The following is a 15,648-nucleotide window of genomic DNA, read 5'->3' as shown; positions in this document are numbered from 1 at the left end:
CAATGTAGAAAATTCATTAGATACTTTACTAGGCTTTAATAAAAAAATTTTTTTATAAGGTATCAACATTAGCACCACACAAATCTAATATCGAGAATGATATCGATGTCATTAATATTAACTGTAATTTGATAAACGGTGGATTTTTCAACAAATACAAACGCCAGTTTATTTACAGCATTCAAACATTCACTGTACCAATTGGATATAGAAGTATAGAGAAACCATTTCAAACAACATATTTACCACTTAATTCCTTTATGATTAAAGATATAAATCTGGAAATCAAAGGTGGTAAAAATAGGTTTATTGATTTTAGTAACGAGAAAATTGTAATTCAACTTCATTTAAAACAAACGTTATTGAGTAATTAAACACTCTTCATTCTCTTCTTGAATAGTAAGGTAATCGAAATCATCAAATTCATAGTTTTCTTCATTTTTTTCACCATAACGATACATGATTCCTTCGTTGCCCGGTTTCTTTCTCTTAACGAGATTCAAATAACTTCTAAAAACTTTCTTTTGTTTATCATCATCCTTTGGAATAACTATTCCATTGGTGAAACTCTTTTCCCATCTTTTCTTAAATTCATTCGTCAAATTGAATATAATCTTCTACACTTATCTTATCATTAGAGTAACCCTTAAACGTTTTCCTTTCCTTTAGAATACCATCGGAAGTTAGAATAATATTATATTTGACTTTTGGCGCTAAATATAAACCACATATAATTCCACCATCACCGTAATCATTCTTTCCTTTACAATTATCATTTTCAGATACCAACGCAGCTTCATTTAATTTATCCCAATTGTTAGATGAAATGTAAAAACTATCAGTATCTGTATGTATATTTCCGCCTTATAAAATCCATCAGTCAACTTCTTTTTCTTCTTCATTTATCTCAACGATAAATTGAGTCTCATTTACTTTAGGACAGCTTTTGACATGTGAATCGATGTAGCTATATCCTTCTGAATAGATTTACCATACAAAGAATTACCTAATAATTTCATGCAATTACTACCTACAATATTACCATCTCGTTTATATTTATTTCTAAGATCTTTCAAAATTAAAATATAATCTCTATATGGTGGAGTATTACAATTTTCTTCATATACTATACCATCTAATATTCTAATAATTCGTCCACCGGCTTTAACTATTTCTTGAAAATCAACCACTGTTAAAACATCTGAACAGAAACCATTTCTAAAGCTGAATTTAGTACCAGTTTCCTTTTACCTTCTTTGTTCGTAAAAGTAATTTTATCTTTAGCTGGTATGGGTTGGAAGAACATGTTGGTAGGATATTTAAACCAGACTTTTAAGATAGCTGTTCTAGGTATGAATTTCTGCTCATTAAAGAGCTTAACAAATTCTTTATTTTCTTCTGGTAGAAACGGTCTTCCGCTTTATGATATTCCCTGTCTAAATCTGACATGGCGGAAGCATACAAACCGTGGCGTCGAACGCCATTAGTCTAGTACATTTTATTTTTTTAAGTTTTGAATTAACTTCCGTTTTATCTTTATTACTTTTACTATATTCTTTAAATAAATTCTTAAATAAGTAATTATATTACTACTCTCGAGTTCTGTATATTCCTTTAATACATTACAAATTTCATCCATTTTGTTCGTTTCAAATGATTTTCTGTTAGCAGAAACTCTTGGATGGATTGTCTTATAAAATGTCTTATAAAAGGAGGGATGTGTGAATAAACCTTTTCTATATTTTCTTTTTCAGTGTGTTTTGGAACCATTCATACCATTCTTCTTCAACCATTTCTTTATGGTAATGATACAAATAATACCAACCCTTTAAAGATAAAGAAGGAACCGTTAGATTATTGGAAATATTCTGGAATACAACTTCCTTCATAACTTTGTTATATTTTATAACGTATCTCTTTTAGCATAAGGTTCCCATTCATGTCTTAAAGATTCCCAATTATCTTCGGTGTATTTAGCAACATGGATATCAGTGATCTTTCTCAAATTCATTTGTAGATTAGGTGAATTTCCCCATGCCGCCAAACTAGATTTTTCATGTTGATAAAAATATAAGAAATTAATATTTTGCAGATAATTAGAGTTGCCATTTATTTGTTTTTGTCTTTTCCATTTTTTCTGTAAATATTTCATCGGTGAATGAATAAGTTAAAGGTAGAGATAGAATGCCCCTAGCTTTTTCTAATGGACATGGTGTTAGTTTTTTTTGCATTTTAAAGCACAATCAAAGTTATCAAAGCCGCTACCGTTATGAGAAATTAATGTTAATCTTTTTTGATCTACTTTTCCTAAACGTTGCAACATTTGATCAATGCAATCTTTAAGGTTTTGTTATTTCTCTTTATGAGACAGAAATGTGATTTATGTAAGTAAAATACCCAATCTAATTCCTCGGATACTTTCTTTGGTTGAAAATGTCTATGTTTGGGCATATAAATTTGAAAATAAGTATTAAATTTCTTATTGAATTCACTGATTCTAGCAGTTGTCATAACTCCTTTTCTATTTGATTTTGAAAAACTGTTGATGAAATCTTGAAATTCTTTTGTGAAGTCTTTGTTTAAAACACGATTTGAGCACTTTATAAAGCAGTGTCCATCGCTTGGTAAGTAACAATTTATACCAGCATATTCATTTATCTTTTTGAGTAGGGTGGAACTACTACACTTTTTTGATTTTTTTATTTCTTTGAAATTGTCTTTAGGTAAAATGATATTTCCTGTAGAATACCAATAAGAAGCAACTGATTTTACATTCACTGTTGCAAAGAAATTTTGATAAGTAATGGTATTAAAGCCTGCAAATTGCATGTTTTGTTTGTGTTCACTATCAAGAAGTATCTCTCCATCTAATTCAATTTGTCCTTTAAATGTTGAAAATATTCAGAGATAGCCTTGATAACATTGGAAAAAAGCACATTTGATATGAATGTTTCATCGTCTAGAATTTCAATTATATTCATATTTTTTTAGTATCTATTTTTAACTAGGAATTTTTAACTTTTATTGATGATATTTCTACATCAAATTTATCTAAAATTTCATTGAATTTTTCCAATTCTTTTATGGTTATGTTCTAATCTTCCCTTGATCTTTCGAAAAATACAAATAATTTATTAAGATATGTTAAAAGTTCTGTTTTCTTTTTATAATGAGATTTCTGTTTTGATGTAAAACCATAATGATGTTTTGGTGTAAAAATCAATCCACAAGATGATGTTTGAACAGCAGTAAATGCAGCTAAAATAGTTGGGACAATTATGGGAAGCATTAATCCTCTAGTTAAAGCTGTTGCCACTGTTACTCCTACTGTTAGAATTGTGCTTAATGATTCTAATGCTTAGAATCAATTTTACTCCATGTTTTTGTGCATTTGTTGAAGTGTTTTAGTTTTTCTGTTTTGTCTGCTATCTAATTCCATTTTTAGGCAGTGAAATTAACTGTTTATTAATGGTGGAGTTTCCGTCTCCAATATCATATCAAATTCACTCAATTCAAGAGAATAATCATTTTTTTTTTATCTGGTATGATTAACATTCTAAACCTATCTATATATTTTCCACTCGTTTTAATTTCATATAAGTGATAAGCCTTGCTTTTTTCGTCGTTAATTTCGAATTCTTTAGTTTCTACATTGTCTCTACCATTGATAAACTGAAGAACTTTACGAGCGTTAAATTGATTAGATGTAAGTGAGTATTGTCTGAAGAATATGGAATCAACTTTTACCTACAAAGGAAAATAATTTCAATTAGAATTTTTCCTCGGAAAACAAAATCTGATTGAGGATTAAATACACCATTAAACATGTTATGGGGATTATCAAACTTTGTAACAGAATATATTTATATTTTTACTTTAAATCCATATTTTTTTATTTATTTTTCTTCCTTGAGATTTTTTTCTAATGTGGCTATATTTTTTTCCTGTTTTAAAACTTCATTATTAATAGTGGTTATCTCTTGTTGAATAACACTATCATCAATATTTTGTATTTTGTTTTTGTAATTGACTGCTAAGTTTAGTCTCCAGATCATCAATTCCTGTTGAAATGTATCTTCATTTTCATCTGGAATGCTATCTATTAATTGTTGAATGTCTAATTTCTGTTTTGCAATCTTATCATCTAATTTAGATATTAATAAAATTAAATTTTGTAACTGAGTTTTGTTCACTACATTGAACAATTGTTTTTGAATAAAACTTATTAAACCTGCTACGCCTTGTTGTAGTTTAGTATCATTGATAAAAAATTTATTAATTAGCTGACGTTTGTAGAATCTTTTCACATTACTTATTTTAGCTTCTAAATGGTTTTTATTTACTTCAATTGAATTTATTTGATCCCGTAAATATTTCTTGTGAACAGCGTCATTATCATTTTCCGGAGATTTTAAATTAGTTACTTTGAAATTGTTCATATCTAAATCACCTTGAAGTGTGTCTCCGATTTGATCCACAAAGTAAGGTTTTGCTTTATTTATCCATGCTGTAGTGTTAGGTTGTTTAATTTCTAAAGATAAAGAACCTAAACCAAAATTGCCATTTTTATTAAAGTAAAATTTATTAGAATTTCTTCAAACTGTTGTTTTCCCAAGCTTAACTGATATAAAACCCAAAGTGAAAGCTGTCCACAAAACTTTTGTCCTGGTAATTGAATTTGAAATGTTCGGTTTGTTTGGTTCTAATCCAAAAGAATCAAAGAAATTTATTTTATTAATTAATTTTATTTATTTAAAGAGTCTTTGTACAAAGCAGCATGATGAACTCCGCTTTGATTGGAAGTATGTATATTTGTTATAGCATAAAATTTACCTTTCTTACATTTGCGATCATTTATTTCATCTCTCATACAATAGTAAATTATATATTTAACTCATTCGCCCATCTCATAAGTTGAAAGTTTGTAGTTGTATCAGTTCCATATTTATAGAGAAAGAAATTCATTTTTAAAAGTCAGTTTTTTGAAGTTCGTTTTGATAAAACCTACCTATGATTTGTTCTTTGTCTTGATCGACTAATTCATATGTTGGAGGTGATGTGCTGATTACTTTATCAACGATGAATATTTCGTTTTTCCAGTATCCAACATAAAATTTTTCGAATTTACTTTTATTTGAAAATACGAACGCGATCTCCAACTTTAATTTTGGGTTTAATATTCAAATTGTTTATTTCATTATCAAAAATATTAAGGATAGAAGAAAATTTTTGATATCTGGATTTTGACTAGCTACTATTGGAGAAACACCGATGGAAGAGTGAATTTTATTATTATATTCCGATACTACAGTGGGTAAAATCTTTAACCATTTTTGAAACTTTAGTTCTGTGAATTTTTTTTAAACAGTTTTGATTTAAGCGTCCTGTAAAATCTTTCTACTACTACAGCTTTTCCTCGTTATGAGTACTGTAAATTTTAAACCCAAGTGATTTCATATTTTTATTAAAAAATTCGCTTCCTTTAACTACCCTTAATTTCTGTGGTTTTCTATGTTTCATAATCGTTTCAAAAGCATGTTTGACTGATAATCCTGTTTTGTTTTTCAAAGGAATAACCCAAGCATATCTTGTATATAAATGTTAAGCAATATTTATATCCTCTTTCGACTGGCATATTAATTAAATCAGCTGACCAGATTTCATCTTTTTCAAATACTTTTGAAAAGTTTTAGTTTTTCTAAATTCTTTGTGAATTTTATCTGCTAAGCCCATACTCATCTTTGCTTTTATGATTAGAGCCTTTTGCATTCTCTCTTTGACAGTTGAATTTGGAATATTTTCAAGTTCGATTATCATTTGTTTGTCTGCTTCGTGTCTAAACTTTATGTCTTTATTTCTGTATAAAATATCATGTTTAGGTGCAGCAGCGTCAACTCTATTGACAGGTTCTTTACCTGGTTTGGGTTTATCGTTTTCGTCTAATCGTAGATCTAACCTAGTACCTGGACCAGTGTAATTATGACCCGGAAGATGTTTTTCTCCAAGATATTTTGCAAATGGAAAACCAGGAAGAGAGCCCAATCACTTTCGTATATCTGAACCAAAATAAGTTTTAGGAGTGTGAGCGACTATCATTTTTATCCTATAACTTTAAAACCTTTTCCTTTGACTTCTAATCTCCTGTTTCGCAGTTCTCTTATTAGTTGTAATTCTTTTTTCGTCACTTTTACTCTTTCCCGCTTCCGCAACAGATCCTATAGCTTTAGCTTCTGAGGAAATGAGGGATTTATTGTTTAAAATAAATCTGCCTACTTTTAGAATTATTTTTGAACCTAGAGAAAATATTGATGAAAAAATACCGTCTTCGAATTTGTGTTGTTCGTGTTTTAAAATTAAACTCATCCTATTTTTAAATGCGTTAATTTAATGATGAAATGTAGGGTGAACAGGTCATTTTTGGGGGGGAATTAATGGAATGTAGGGCATGGATAACTTTTTTTTTGGGGGGGGGGGGGGGTTGATGGAATGTAGGGTGTATAGGTCTTTGTGGGGAGCTTTTAATATGTTCGCACTTTTTCCCATGGAATTAAATGGAATGGGGAAAGTGCGGACATATTGAAAGCTCTAGTACTACTCTCGACATATTTAATATACAACTAAAACGATTGCAGAGACTATAGTTAGTAATGATCCTATGCTTGCTGGGTGCATCATGTTTGCTAAGTATAAGCAGATGTTATTTTATTATTCACTTGGATTTTATTTTTCTACATAATTCTACAAAAAGCTGATATGATATTGAGCCCACTACTATACAAGTCTTGCTCCCGATTTTGTCATGCTGTGGACGAGATTTATGGTAAACGGAATTGTTTTGCTTGTACGGCTTTTTATTTGTAGCCGAGAATATGTGTGTGAGGCGACTTCAACAACCATTTAATTCCTTTCATTATAATCACAGAAGTTATTTTACAAAATGAAACGAACATCATCACCTTACACACACCTACTAACCAAAGATAATGCGTAGTGTACATTTGATTGTAATTGTTTAAAACCTTTCAGCAAAGACGTTAACCTTAACTTACTAAGCCGACTTTTGTTATTGTATTTACCTTATCCAGAAATTTTATAGATTATTATTTTTCTTCGGATTATGTCGTGGAAATAATACGAAAAGAAAATATCATTGTTACATTAGGAAATACTTACGGTACACATTCAAAGGCATCCAGTTAGATTGGCTCAACTGAACAACCACTTGGTTTATATTAGATTTTATAAAATATCTGCTTAATTGTTCACCTGGTCCATACCAATACAAACTGCAACACAATAGATCAAGATCGTATCAACGGCTTGTTTGGTCCAATTTATCTCAGAGAATGATGCAAGTCTCTGTCGTGTCGTTCTGGTGGAATAATGATCTGTAAGGTGTGCGCGAGACACTTCACGTTATAAGATGCCGTGTACCTCAAATAAATTTGTCTAACCACCTGCATTAGTCTAACCATGTATTTATAAGCAAAACCCGTGTTCACTGGGATTCTGGTCCGTTTTCTCACTATTTTGACAAAGAATAATTTCAATTTTTATGTAATATGGTGTAGGTTATTATTAATTAAAATTATCCAATTTCGGTCGTAAAATGACAGCTGTACATGCTGTAATTCGTCAAACCACAGTCGACAGGGAGAAGCTGTTATATCAACATATTAAACAAGTAACGTACCAGACTTCATTAGCATGAGTATCAATCTCATGCAGAGAACTTATAGGGTTAAATTTCTTTATATTTGAATTTGTCAAACTGAAAACTTGTTTGTTCTTCTTCACATCAAATTTCATCAAACCCCAATGAATAGCAGCGAATATTATCTCTCCATCGTGTACCAAAAACTCTATATCATCTAATTTTCGCAAAACCACAGCGCGCTGTAAAAATTCTTTAAGAAAGAAATGGGTCAGATGAAAATGATTGATTTGCAAATATGACGAAATAGCATCGTGAAATATTGACATTATTATAATATACAATATTAAAAAATATAGAATACGAAGATATGATATACTAATTCAAGGCCATCATGTGAACTGCGTAGAATAACATTTCTTTTCAATGATATAAGTAAAGCGGATCTCAATATATTTTCTGCGTCAGGACGAGGATGAGTTTGTATTCTTTTTACAGAGGGATAGGCAGGTTGTTTAATTTCTTTCGTAAGATTTTGACATTTTGCAACATATTCACTGTTTTCTTTAAATATTTTGGATTGTTAACTAAAATCCCTGTATAGAATATAGGAGGGTAAATGTAATATTTATGTTTCCTTAACTAATTCGTCAAAAGCACCACAAGTGAAATACTGGTACCCCGATATAGAAAAATACCCCTTATATTATAAATCCATAAAAGGTTAACATGTCGGCTTATTGTAGATAAACAATGGAAGTTGTCCAATTGTAGATAATTAATCCCACCAAAATAGTTGCTTTTTACATTGCAAATTAATATTACATCCAAGCCCACAAAACTATTTCGATTTTAGAGAATACGTATATTTTACCTTTGAAAATTAATCTATTTCCGAATTTCTTTGACAGATTCACAACCGTCTTCTTGCCGTCCAGAGCCATAGAGAAGTATCCATTCTTTGTGACCCAGTACAAGACACGCTGTTTGATATCTGCTGTTAAAAATACTATATTACCATCTGAGCTGGCATGGTATTGTTGCCATTGTTTATCTATACAAATTTTTACTATGTTTGAATAATGGAAAGATGTAAACAACATCGGTTTTTCTGAAAATAAAATCGTTCCGTGTAGAGTAAAACAAAATCTACTCATAGGAATATCACCCCCATTGAAACGTTTTTAAGAATAAGGGCAATAACTCATATTAAGGTAGGCGCCAAGAAAAGCTCAACATTAAATGTTGGCATAAAAAAAATAAAACGCAGCCAAAACGAAATAAATACTATCACGAAATAAATACTATCACAGAACGACCTGACTTAAAGTTCTGGTAATAAACAATGATACTAAAAAAATTACACTAAATAATCCACACTTACTACAACAATACACAAAAACTCAAAATGAAATGAAATGCATTAAGGAGCACCAGCACCAAAAGGGCTATATAGCTCCAGAATACGTTAAAATAATCAAAAAACTAAAACAATAAAACACCTATCAATATCACAGAAAGGTCACATAGTGACAAAAAAAAGAAAAAAAAAAGATAAAAACCATATCACAGAAACAGTCATTTAATGACTACAAAAAGAAAACACTAAAAACAATATCACAGGTACTACACCACATGGTGGTATTAAAAACAAACAAAATATTTAAAACAAACAATGACTAATCTATTTAAAATTTTTTTAAAAAAAGCCACAACCTTCTCATAAATAGAAGGTTGATCAAATAATTGATGTAAAGATCCAGCACGGTAGTGCTGGGATCTCAAAGGTTTGAGATGCTTGCACTCAATCAGAGAACAAAAACTCAAACATTCCAAAAAAGATATGGTTATAAGTAATCAAAATACGATTTTAACAAATAATTGGTGAGGTGAGTATGTCGAAGACGAGAGCGACACAAAACAACTTTATTTCTCCTGTAGGCAAGAATGAAATTGAAGAAAATACCTGATTACCTGAAAGAACGCTATACATTCCAAAAATAAAAAACTGCACAACTATTATTATCCTTGCGACATCAGTGGCAGCCATCTTGGTTAACGAATACGATTTAGATTCTCTGGTCTTTCCAATACTGGTAAGCTTACCTTACATCATTAACAATTCAATTTAATAACAATCAAAGGGATAATTTTATAGTTATTAAAATGAAATATAATCTTATAGAACAGATATAAATAATATTGCTTGTCAATAGTATATCGTTCATTAGCACGATGTACCCTTCTGTACTGAAACTACAAGCTTTGCGCGTTTACAGTCGTGCTAAGGTAATAGTGTCTATGTTGTGACATAAATTAGGCCCTTAAACAAACAACAAACAAATAAAACAATATGCGGTTGCAAAATGTATCAATATTGAATGGACAAAATTTTATACACGGATATCTTCCTCCGTTTTTAAAAAAGCATAGCATATTGATTTCAGCATTAATTTTTCGGAATATTGACAAGTTTTTAGAATATTTAACCTTACGAACAAGGAGTACAAGTTGCATCTTAAAGTTCAAATTTGTGAAGACTATACACCAACATCTTAAGCGTATTTGTTTCAACCTATGCGGATTTGATTATCTAATCAAATCAGATTTGAGAGTTGAAACAAATATGTCAAATAGATTTGAAAAGGGCCGCCGTCATTAGGAAACATTGTACTCGCTTCATCTTCTCCGTGAGCCGGCATCTTGCCTAATCAAAACCAAATCCATCAAACCCCCTCACAAGTAGGGGGTGGGTCGATTAGGCTAATCTGATTTGATTTAATTTGGGTGTGAAACAAATACGTATCAGGTCTAATCAAATCCGATTGGGCTGAAACAAATACGCTTCTAGAAAAATGTGCCCTCTAACATATCTGAAAGTTTTAACTAAACAAATCCAGCAGTTCATTTTCAACGGCAAAAAAATCTAAAAACATTACGTACGGTTTTAAAGTTCGTTGTTTGGAAGAAATATGTCTCCTTTTTTATAAAGCAATCACCAAAACTAAGCCAAGCTATTTAATTAACAATTAGTCCTCTCCAATTTTAAAGGAATTCGGTTTGATCAAGTTGTTACACAGATATAAATAGTATACTTAAGAAATATTTTCAGGTATAATTTACGATTTTTGATAATGAAAACGTTTTACATAAAAGTGGAATACCCCTTTAATATGAAAAAATTCCTCATAATTCGACCTTTGCATTTAATGCAAAATATATTTTTGAAAGTTTTTGTGATTTCATATTTGAGGTTGATAGGTAAGTAGGGTGTGTTTTTCGTTATGATGACTTTCATTGGAATACTTCAAAAGCCTTTTAGTCACACCTATTGAAAGAATTTCGAAATCAGTCGAATTTCAGATTAAGTCAATTTTTTCTGTTTAAAATTGGACTAATGTGGGAGGAAAACGAAACGCTGTGCATGCGATGTTCGTTCTCAGATTGCTGGAAATGGCGATAACGGCTTTTTATTCTTAAAAATGTCCGCGGATAACCCACAAACTCCCATCGTAATCCATCTCCCCCACACCCACCCCCAAATATAACCGTTCATCGAAGCATTGTCCACTTATTATAACCGTAGACCCACCGACATGAGCTTAATCTGATAGGCAGTTCGACACTAACATTTATTATTGTAACAAACTAATTCTAGAAATCCGAAATTTAGAGTTGTGCCTAAAAGGTTTCGTAATCTATTACGAACAGTAGGTGAATTAAAATATTTCGACAGAAATTGATGAGTTGTAAGAATGGAATCATTAGGGATAGTATCAGAATGTTTGAAAGTGAGCTTTTGAAGCCTTTCCAGTATAGTTCAAAATTGTTTACAACAAAAACCTCAGATTGTAGAACACTGATTAAAAATGATTGAAAATGAGCTGGGAGAAAACCCTTTTTCATCATCCTAAAATACATCCCATACCACCAAGTCTAAATGTAGAATCTCCAATCACACCACGCACACGAGCTGAAAAAGAATAAAAGAAATAATGGAATGAGCCGAAGTCACTTCCACAATCAGTTGGTGGTTATCGAATGCCTTGTATCGAAAAAAGAAAAGAGAAAAGCAAATAAATCATTGATACTATTGTTTATGGCAAAATTGTTAAGAAGTATAGATGAGTAAAAACCCTTAAACTGCTTGGGTATCTTACGTTTTCTGACACCAAAAAGATCCGATATTTCAAACGCAAATAACTAGTATTGCAACATCCGGTTTCCGAGATCGTTTTAGCTTTCTTTTGCAGAGATGATGTAAGTCTGACGCTTCCTGGCAAAAATGATGCTTTGACTGTCAGTCTTAAGTTAAAAGCACAGACACGTATTTTATTTACCACAAATTTTGCACAGAAGTATTGTCATGCAAGTTGTCATTTTCAGCATGTTGTAATCTTCGCCTAAAACATATGAAACTTGCCTCACTCCTTTAAAGGAACACACCAAAACATGACCTTGGAACTAAAATGTCGGAATCGGTGTATCGCCAAATCCAGAAGTCGCGAAACAGACAAAGATATGTCTGAAAAGGTTTATGCAATGAATAAAAAGGAAAAAGCATTTGAAGAATGGCAAAGAATAGAACTAGAGGGTAAAAAAGAAATAATTTTCCGAGTTGTGGAATAGGGATTCGTAATATTGCAAATACGGCTGTTGAATTGTGGCTATTAACATCTAAAATCATTATGAATTTCTTAAGTTCTAACAGGTTGAATTACCTCGTGGGAGATTGCAATGTAACTGTTGTGGCAATCCAATATGCATACTGTATTTCGTGTTATGATGAATGTAAAATCCATCTGTATGATTAAGTCGATTATGGGAAGGCAAGACAAGGCTTTATTCTGCTCGCTCCACGTGTTTCAGAAACAACTGATATTGATGAAATGTATTTTCATCAGTTATTCCCTTGAATTGGACAAGATGTATTTACATTAATTACGTCGTCAATTCGTCATTTCTTCTGTTGGTGCGTTCTTATTTGTTATTTATGTTGAACAGCTATGACGGGTATAGTTCCCGGCAGGGTATGCTTACCCATTCATTATCGCTAACCTATGCCACTAGTGTAGAGGCAGCAAATTTAGATGCTCCACTTTTATTGCCATGTTACAATACTTAAAATTCGAGGAAATTTAAATTTAGGTCATATAGGCTATGCAACCTTCAGCCTACAGATCTATGACTAGGTCTAATTACTAGTTAACAACAGAAAGTCGAAAATGCAGTCGCCGATATTACAAGTAAAATTTAAAAAAAAAATGACATTGCTCGCTTACTTTAAATCACGTTCAAACTCGCCACAGTGGGATTGCTAAACATTTGTATGTTGAAATAGAACAAGATTTATTTCTTGTTTCGTTATATGTAATGAAAACATCCCAACTTTTTATTGCAGCCTGCACGAAACGCGCTTTTCAATTCACGAAGATAATGTCTCAAATGACCTGGCGGGATGGCGAAAGCGGTCCGCGGCGGAGGACTCAAGACACTAGAGGCAGATGTTTCGGTCTAACCATATTCACTTCTATTTTTTACCTGTTTCGTTCTAAGCTCATTAGCATCGTGTTTCCGATTTCGCTGTAAATTGTCGTTTTGGTTGTATGTTAGCTCTCTATCACGTTGCTCATTTACTTCTGCAAAATAATTATCTTTAATTTCTATGATAAAAAATTCCTGTAAGCAAGACAATTCCGTTTAACAAATCAAATCTCGTTCAAAGTATAGCAAAATCGAGAATAAAAGTTGTTTCTTATCTATTTATTTCTCCTTAATTTCTCCATCATCGTGTTTCTCTTTTATTTCTATATCATCTTCATCGTGTTTCAACGATTTCAACATTCAAGTTGTCCTCGACTTGGATAGTTTGTGACTGGTTAAAATCCTCAAACGATATTTTTACTTGGTTTTTCCTCCATTTTTGTAAAATAAAAATTATCCTCTTCCTGTTAGCTATATAAAATTATCATACGACATTGCCGTGTTTACTTGCAATCTGATATTTTCTAAAAATATACATTATTATTATTATTGTGAAATAATTCCAATTTATTTTTTTGCTAATTTCCAGGGAGGCACTACATCATTAATATAATACTAAGTTATTAAATAAATATTTCTTTTTATATTTTAAGATAAATCAATAGCAAATGTAGAATTATCTCTATTTTAGGGGTTTTTCACCAATTGTGAGATTAAATCAGATGTTCCCGAAAGATTTGAGTGATGAGAAAGGTGTTGAAATTTTGATTGAAAAAATGCGAATGAGAACCAGACAGCCTTTGCAGCATCTGAGACTTCTGAGAGATTTCAGAGACCAGTGTTGATGGGTGTCACAGATCATGTGATCATTTAAATTTTAAGATCAGGTCTTAAAACATGAACCATCCGACAGATAGGGTACTTGAGTTCAGACTACTAAATAGTACTAATATAAGCATTGAAAACATTGGTATCACATGCGTTTACATGAAGACGCAATCATAAGTCTTATTTCATTGCAGTGATCACATTAAGGAGAATATTCGGGTCGAGTTTCAAGATGTTTAGTTGGAAATCGACGGAAACTACTCAACAAAATACTATAAGCCGCTCAAATTATTATTGTCGTTATGCAATCACCTAATCCAGAGTATTTCTTTCTAACCTTGAAACAGTACTAAGGTTAGAACTTACAGCAACTGTGACCTCTATTAGGCAGATACGTTGGAAAGGCAGGTACGAAAAAATTACTTTCATTAGTTACTTCCCTTGAGCGTTTAAATTGTATGTTGAGCGGCAACGAAGGGTGTGTGGCCATGCTGGGTATGATATCATAATTATATTTAATTATACAATACTTACTCACTTGTGATTGATTTAATTCCTCATGTGAAAGGTTCAAATAGTCCTTGCTCGACATCGCCAATAATACATTGGATCACTGATTGTCTACTAGTAAGCAATGGCCAATGTATACAATGTTTAACATTAAAGGCCGTTTTTTGACCAGTCATACTTTAGTCTCAGAAACCGGAATTCTTTAGCTGAGCTTACCAGTAATAATGTTTGCAGCTCACCCTGGAAATAGTGAGTTAAATTCCTAGTTTGAAGTATTTTTTAAAGGAATTATGTGATTTTCGTACATTTCTTGTATTTCTGAAGACTATTTACATTTATTCAGGACTTAAATCAACACCCAAAATGGCAAACTTGTCCCTTTAATGAACAACTACTATGTGTGATTTAAAGTTTTGTTAGCAAAGAAAGACTAGAGCCACACGTGGCACAGAGTGGGACTTTGCAAATGTAGCAATTTGCTAAAGAGGCTGAAAAAATAAATCTTCCACGATAATTAGGTCAAGTGCAAGAACAGTCTTAAGTTGGCAAATTTTCGTTATTTCGAAGATTCCAATACCGGAAGTAGACGCCAGACCACACAAATGATATGATATCAGCAGATAGCCAAGGTCAATGATCTTTGATCTTATAAAGGAGAAGGTCAAGATCAAGATATAAGTCATCAAAATTTCAAATTGCACATGGCTATAAAACCGAAAGTTGACATAAAACAACAAATATAAAAGTATAAATAGATAGCCAATGACGTTTTATCCTACAAAAGTCAGGGTCAACAAAGGTCAAGGTCAAAAACTTAATATTTTGAATTTCCAAAACCTGTTCCTTTTTTGGAACTATGAAGCTGGAACAACTGACTTTCTAAGACAAAGTGGTTCAAAACATGAACAAACATATTCTTTTCGAGTTAAGACTCTGGCCAAAAATGTCAATAATGAGTAATTAAACCCGGATGTGCCACGCCCACCTCATTTATTTGACATAAGATAATTGATATTTAAAATTTAATGTCGTGTGCCAAATTTATCGAAATAACAATGCTGTTCCGAATGCTCCGTATAAGCTTCCGGTACAATTACCTCCCTTGACATTGCGCTTGCGCATTGAAGTTATTGAACTCAGTACTGTTTTGATCCTGAATTCATTTAAACTAG

The 15,648-nt window shown here is 31.7% G+C and overlaps 2 protein-coding genes across 2 annotated transcripts; both read right to left on the bottom strand.

Moving 5' to 3' along the window:
• Positions 1 to 359: 359 nt before the first annotated feature.
• LOTGIDRAFT_165501 (hypothetical protein) lies at positions 360 to 1,306 on the bottom strand (the record flags this gene model as incomplete). The annotated part of the gene is made up of 3 exons (XM_009062514.1): positions 360 to 584; positions 1,035 to 1,201; positions 1,252 to 1,306. The coding sequence occupies 3 exons, from the start codon at positions 1,304 to 1,306 to the stop codon at positions 360 to 362; spliced, it is 447 nt and encodes a 148-aa protein (XP_009060762.1).
• Positions 1,307 to 3,896: 2,590 nt separating this feature from the next.
• On the bottom strand, positions 3,897 to 9,704 carry LOTGIDRAFT_165500 (hypothetical protein; the record flags this gene model as incomplete). The annotated part of the gene is made up of 6 exons (XM_009062513.1): positions 3,897 to 4,546; positions 5,916 to 5,999; positions 7,174 to 7,286; positions 7,694 to 7,907; positions 8,529 to 8,765; positions 9,629 to 9,704. 6 exons carry the CDS (start codon positions 9,702 to 9,704, stop codon positions 3,897 to 3,899), a joined length of 1,374 nt encoding a protein of 457 aa, XP_009060761.1.
• Between the last annotated feature and the right edge of the window lie 5,944 nt (positions 9,705 to 15,648).

This window comes from Lottia gigantea, assembly GCF_000327385.1.
Source record: "Lottia gigantea unplaced genomic scaffold LOTGIsca_51, whole genome shotgun sequence".
Lineage (NCBI taxonomy): Eukaryota > Metazoa > Mollusca > Gastropoda > Lottiidae > Lottia > Lottia gigantea.
The sequence above is the reverse complement of the archived record's forward strand: the minus strand, read 5'-3'. Positions and strand labels throughout refer to the sequence as shown.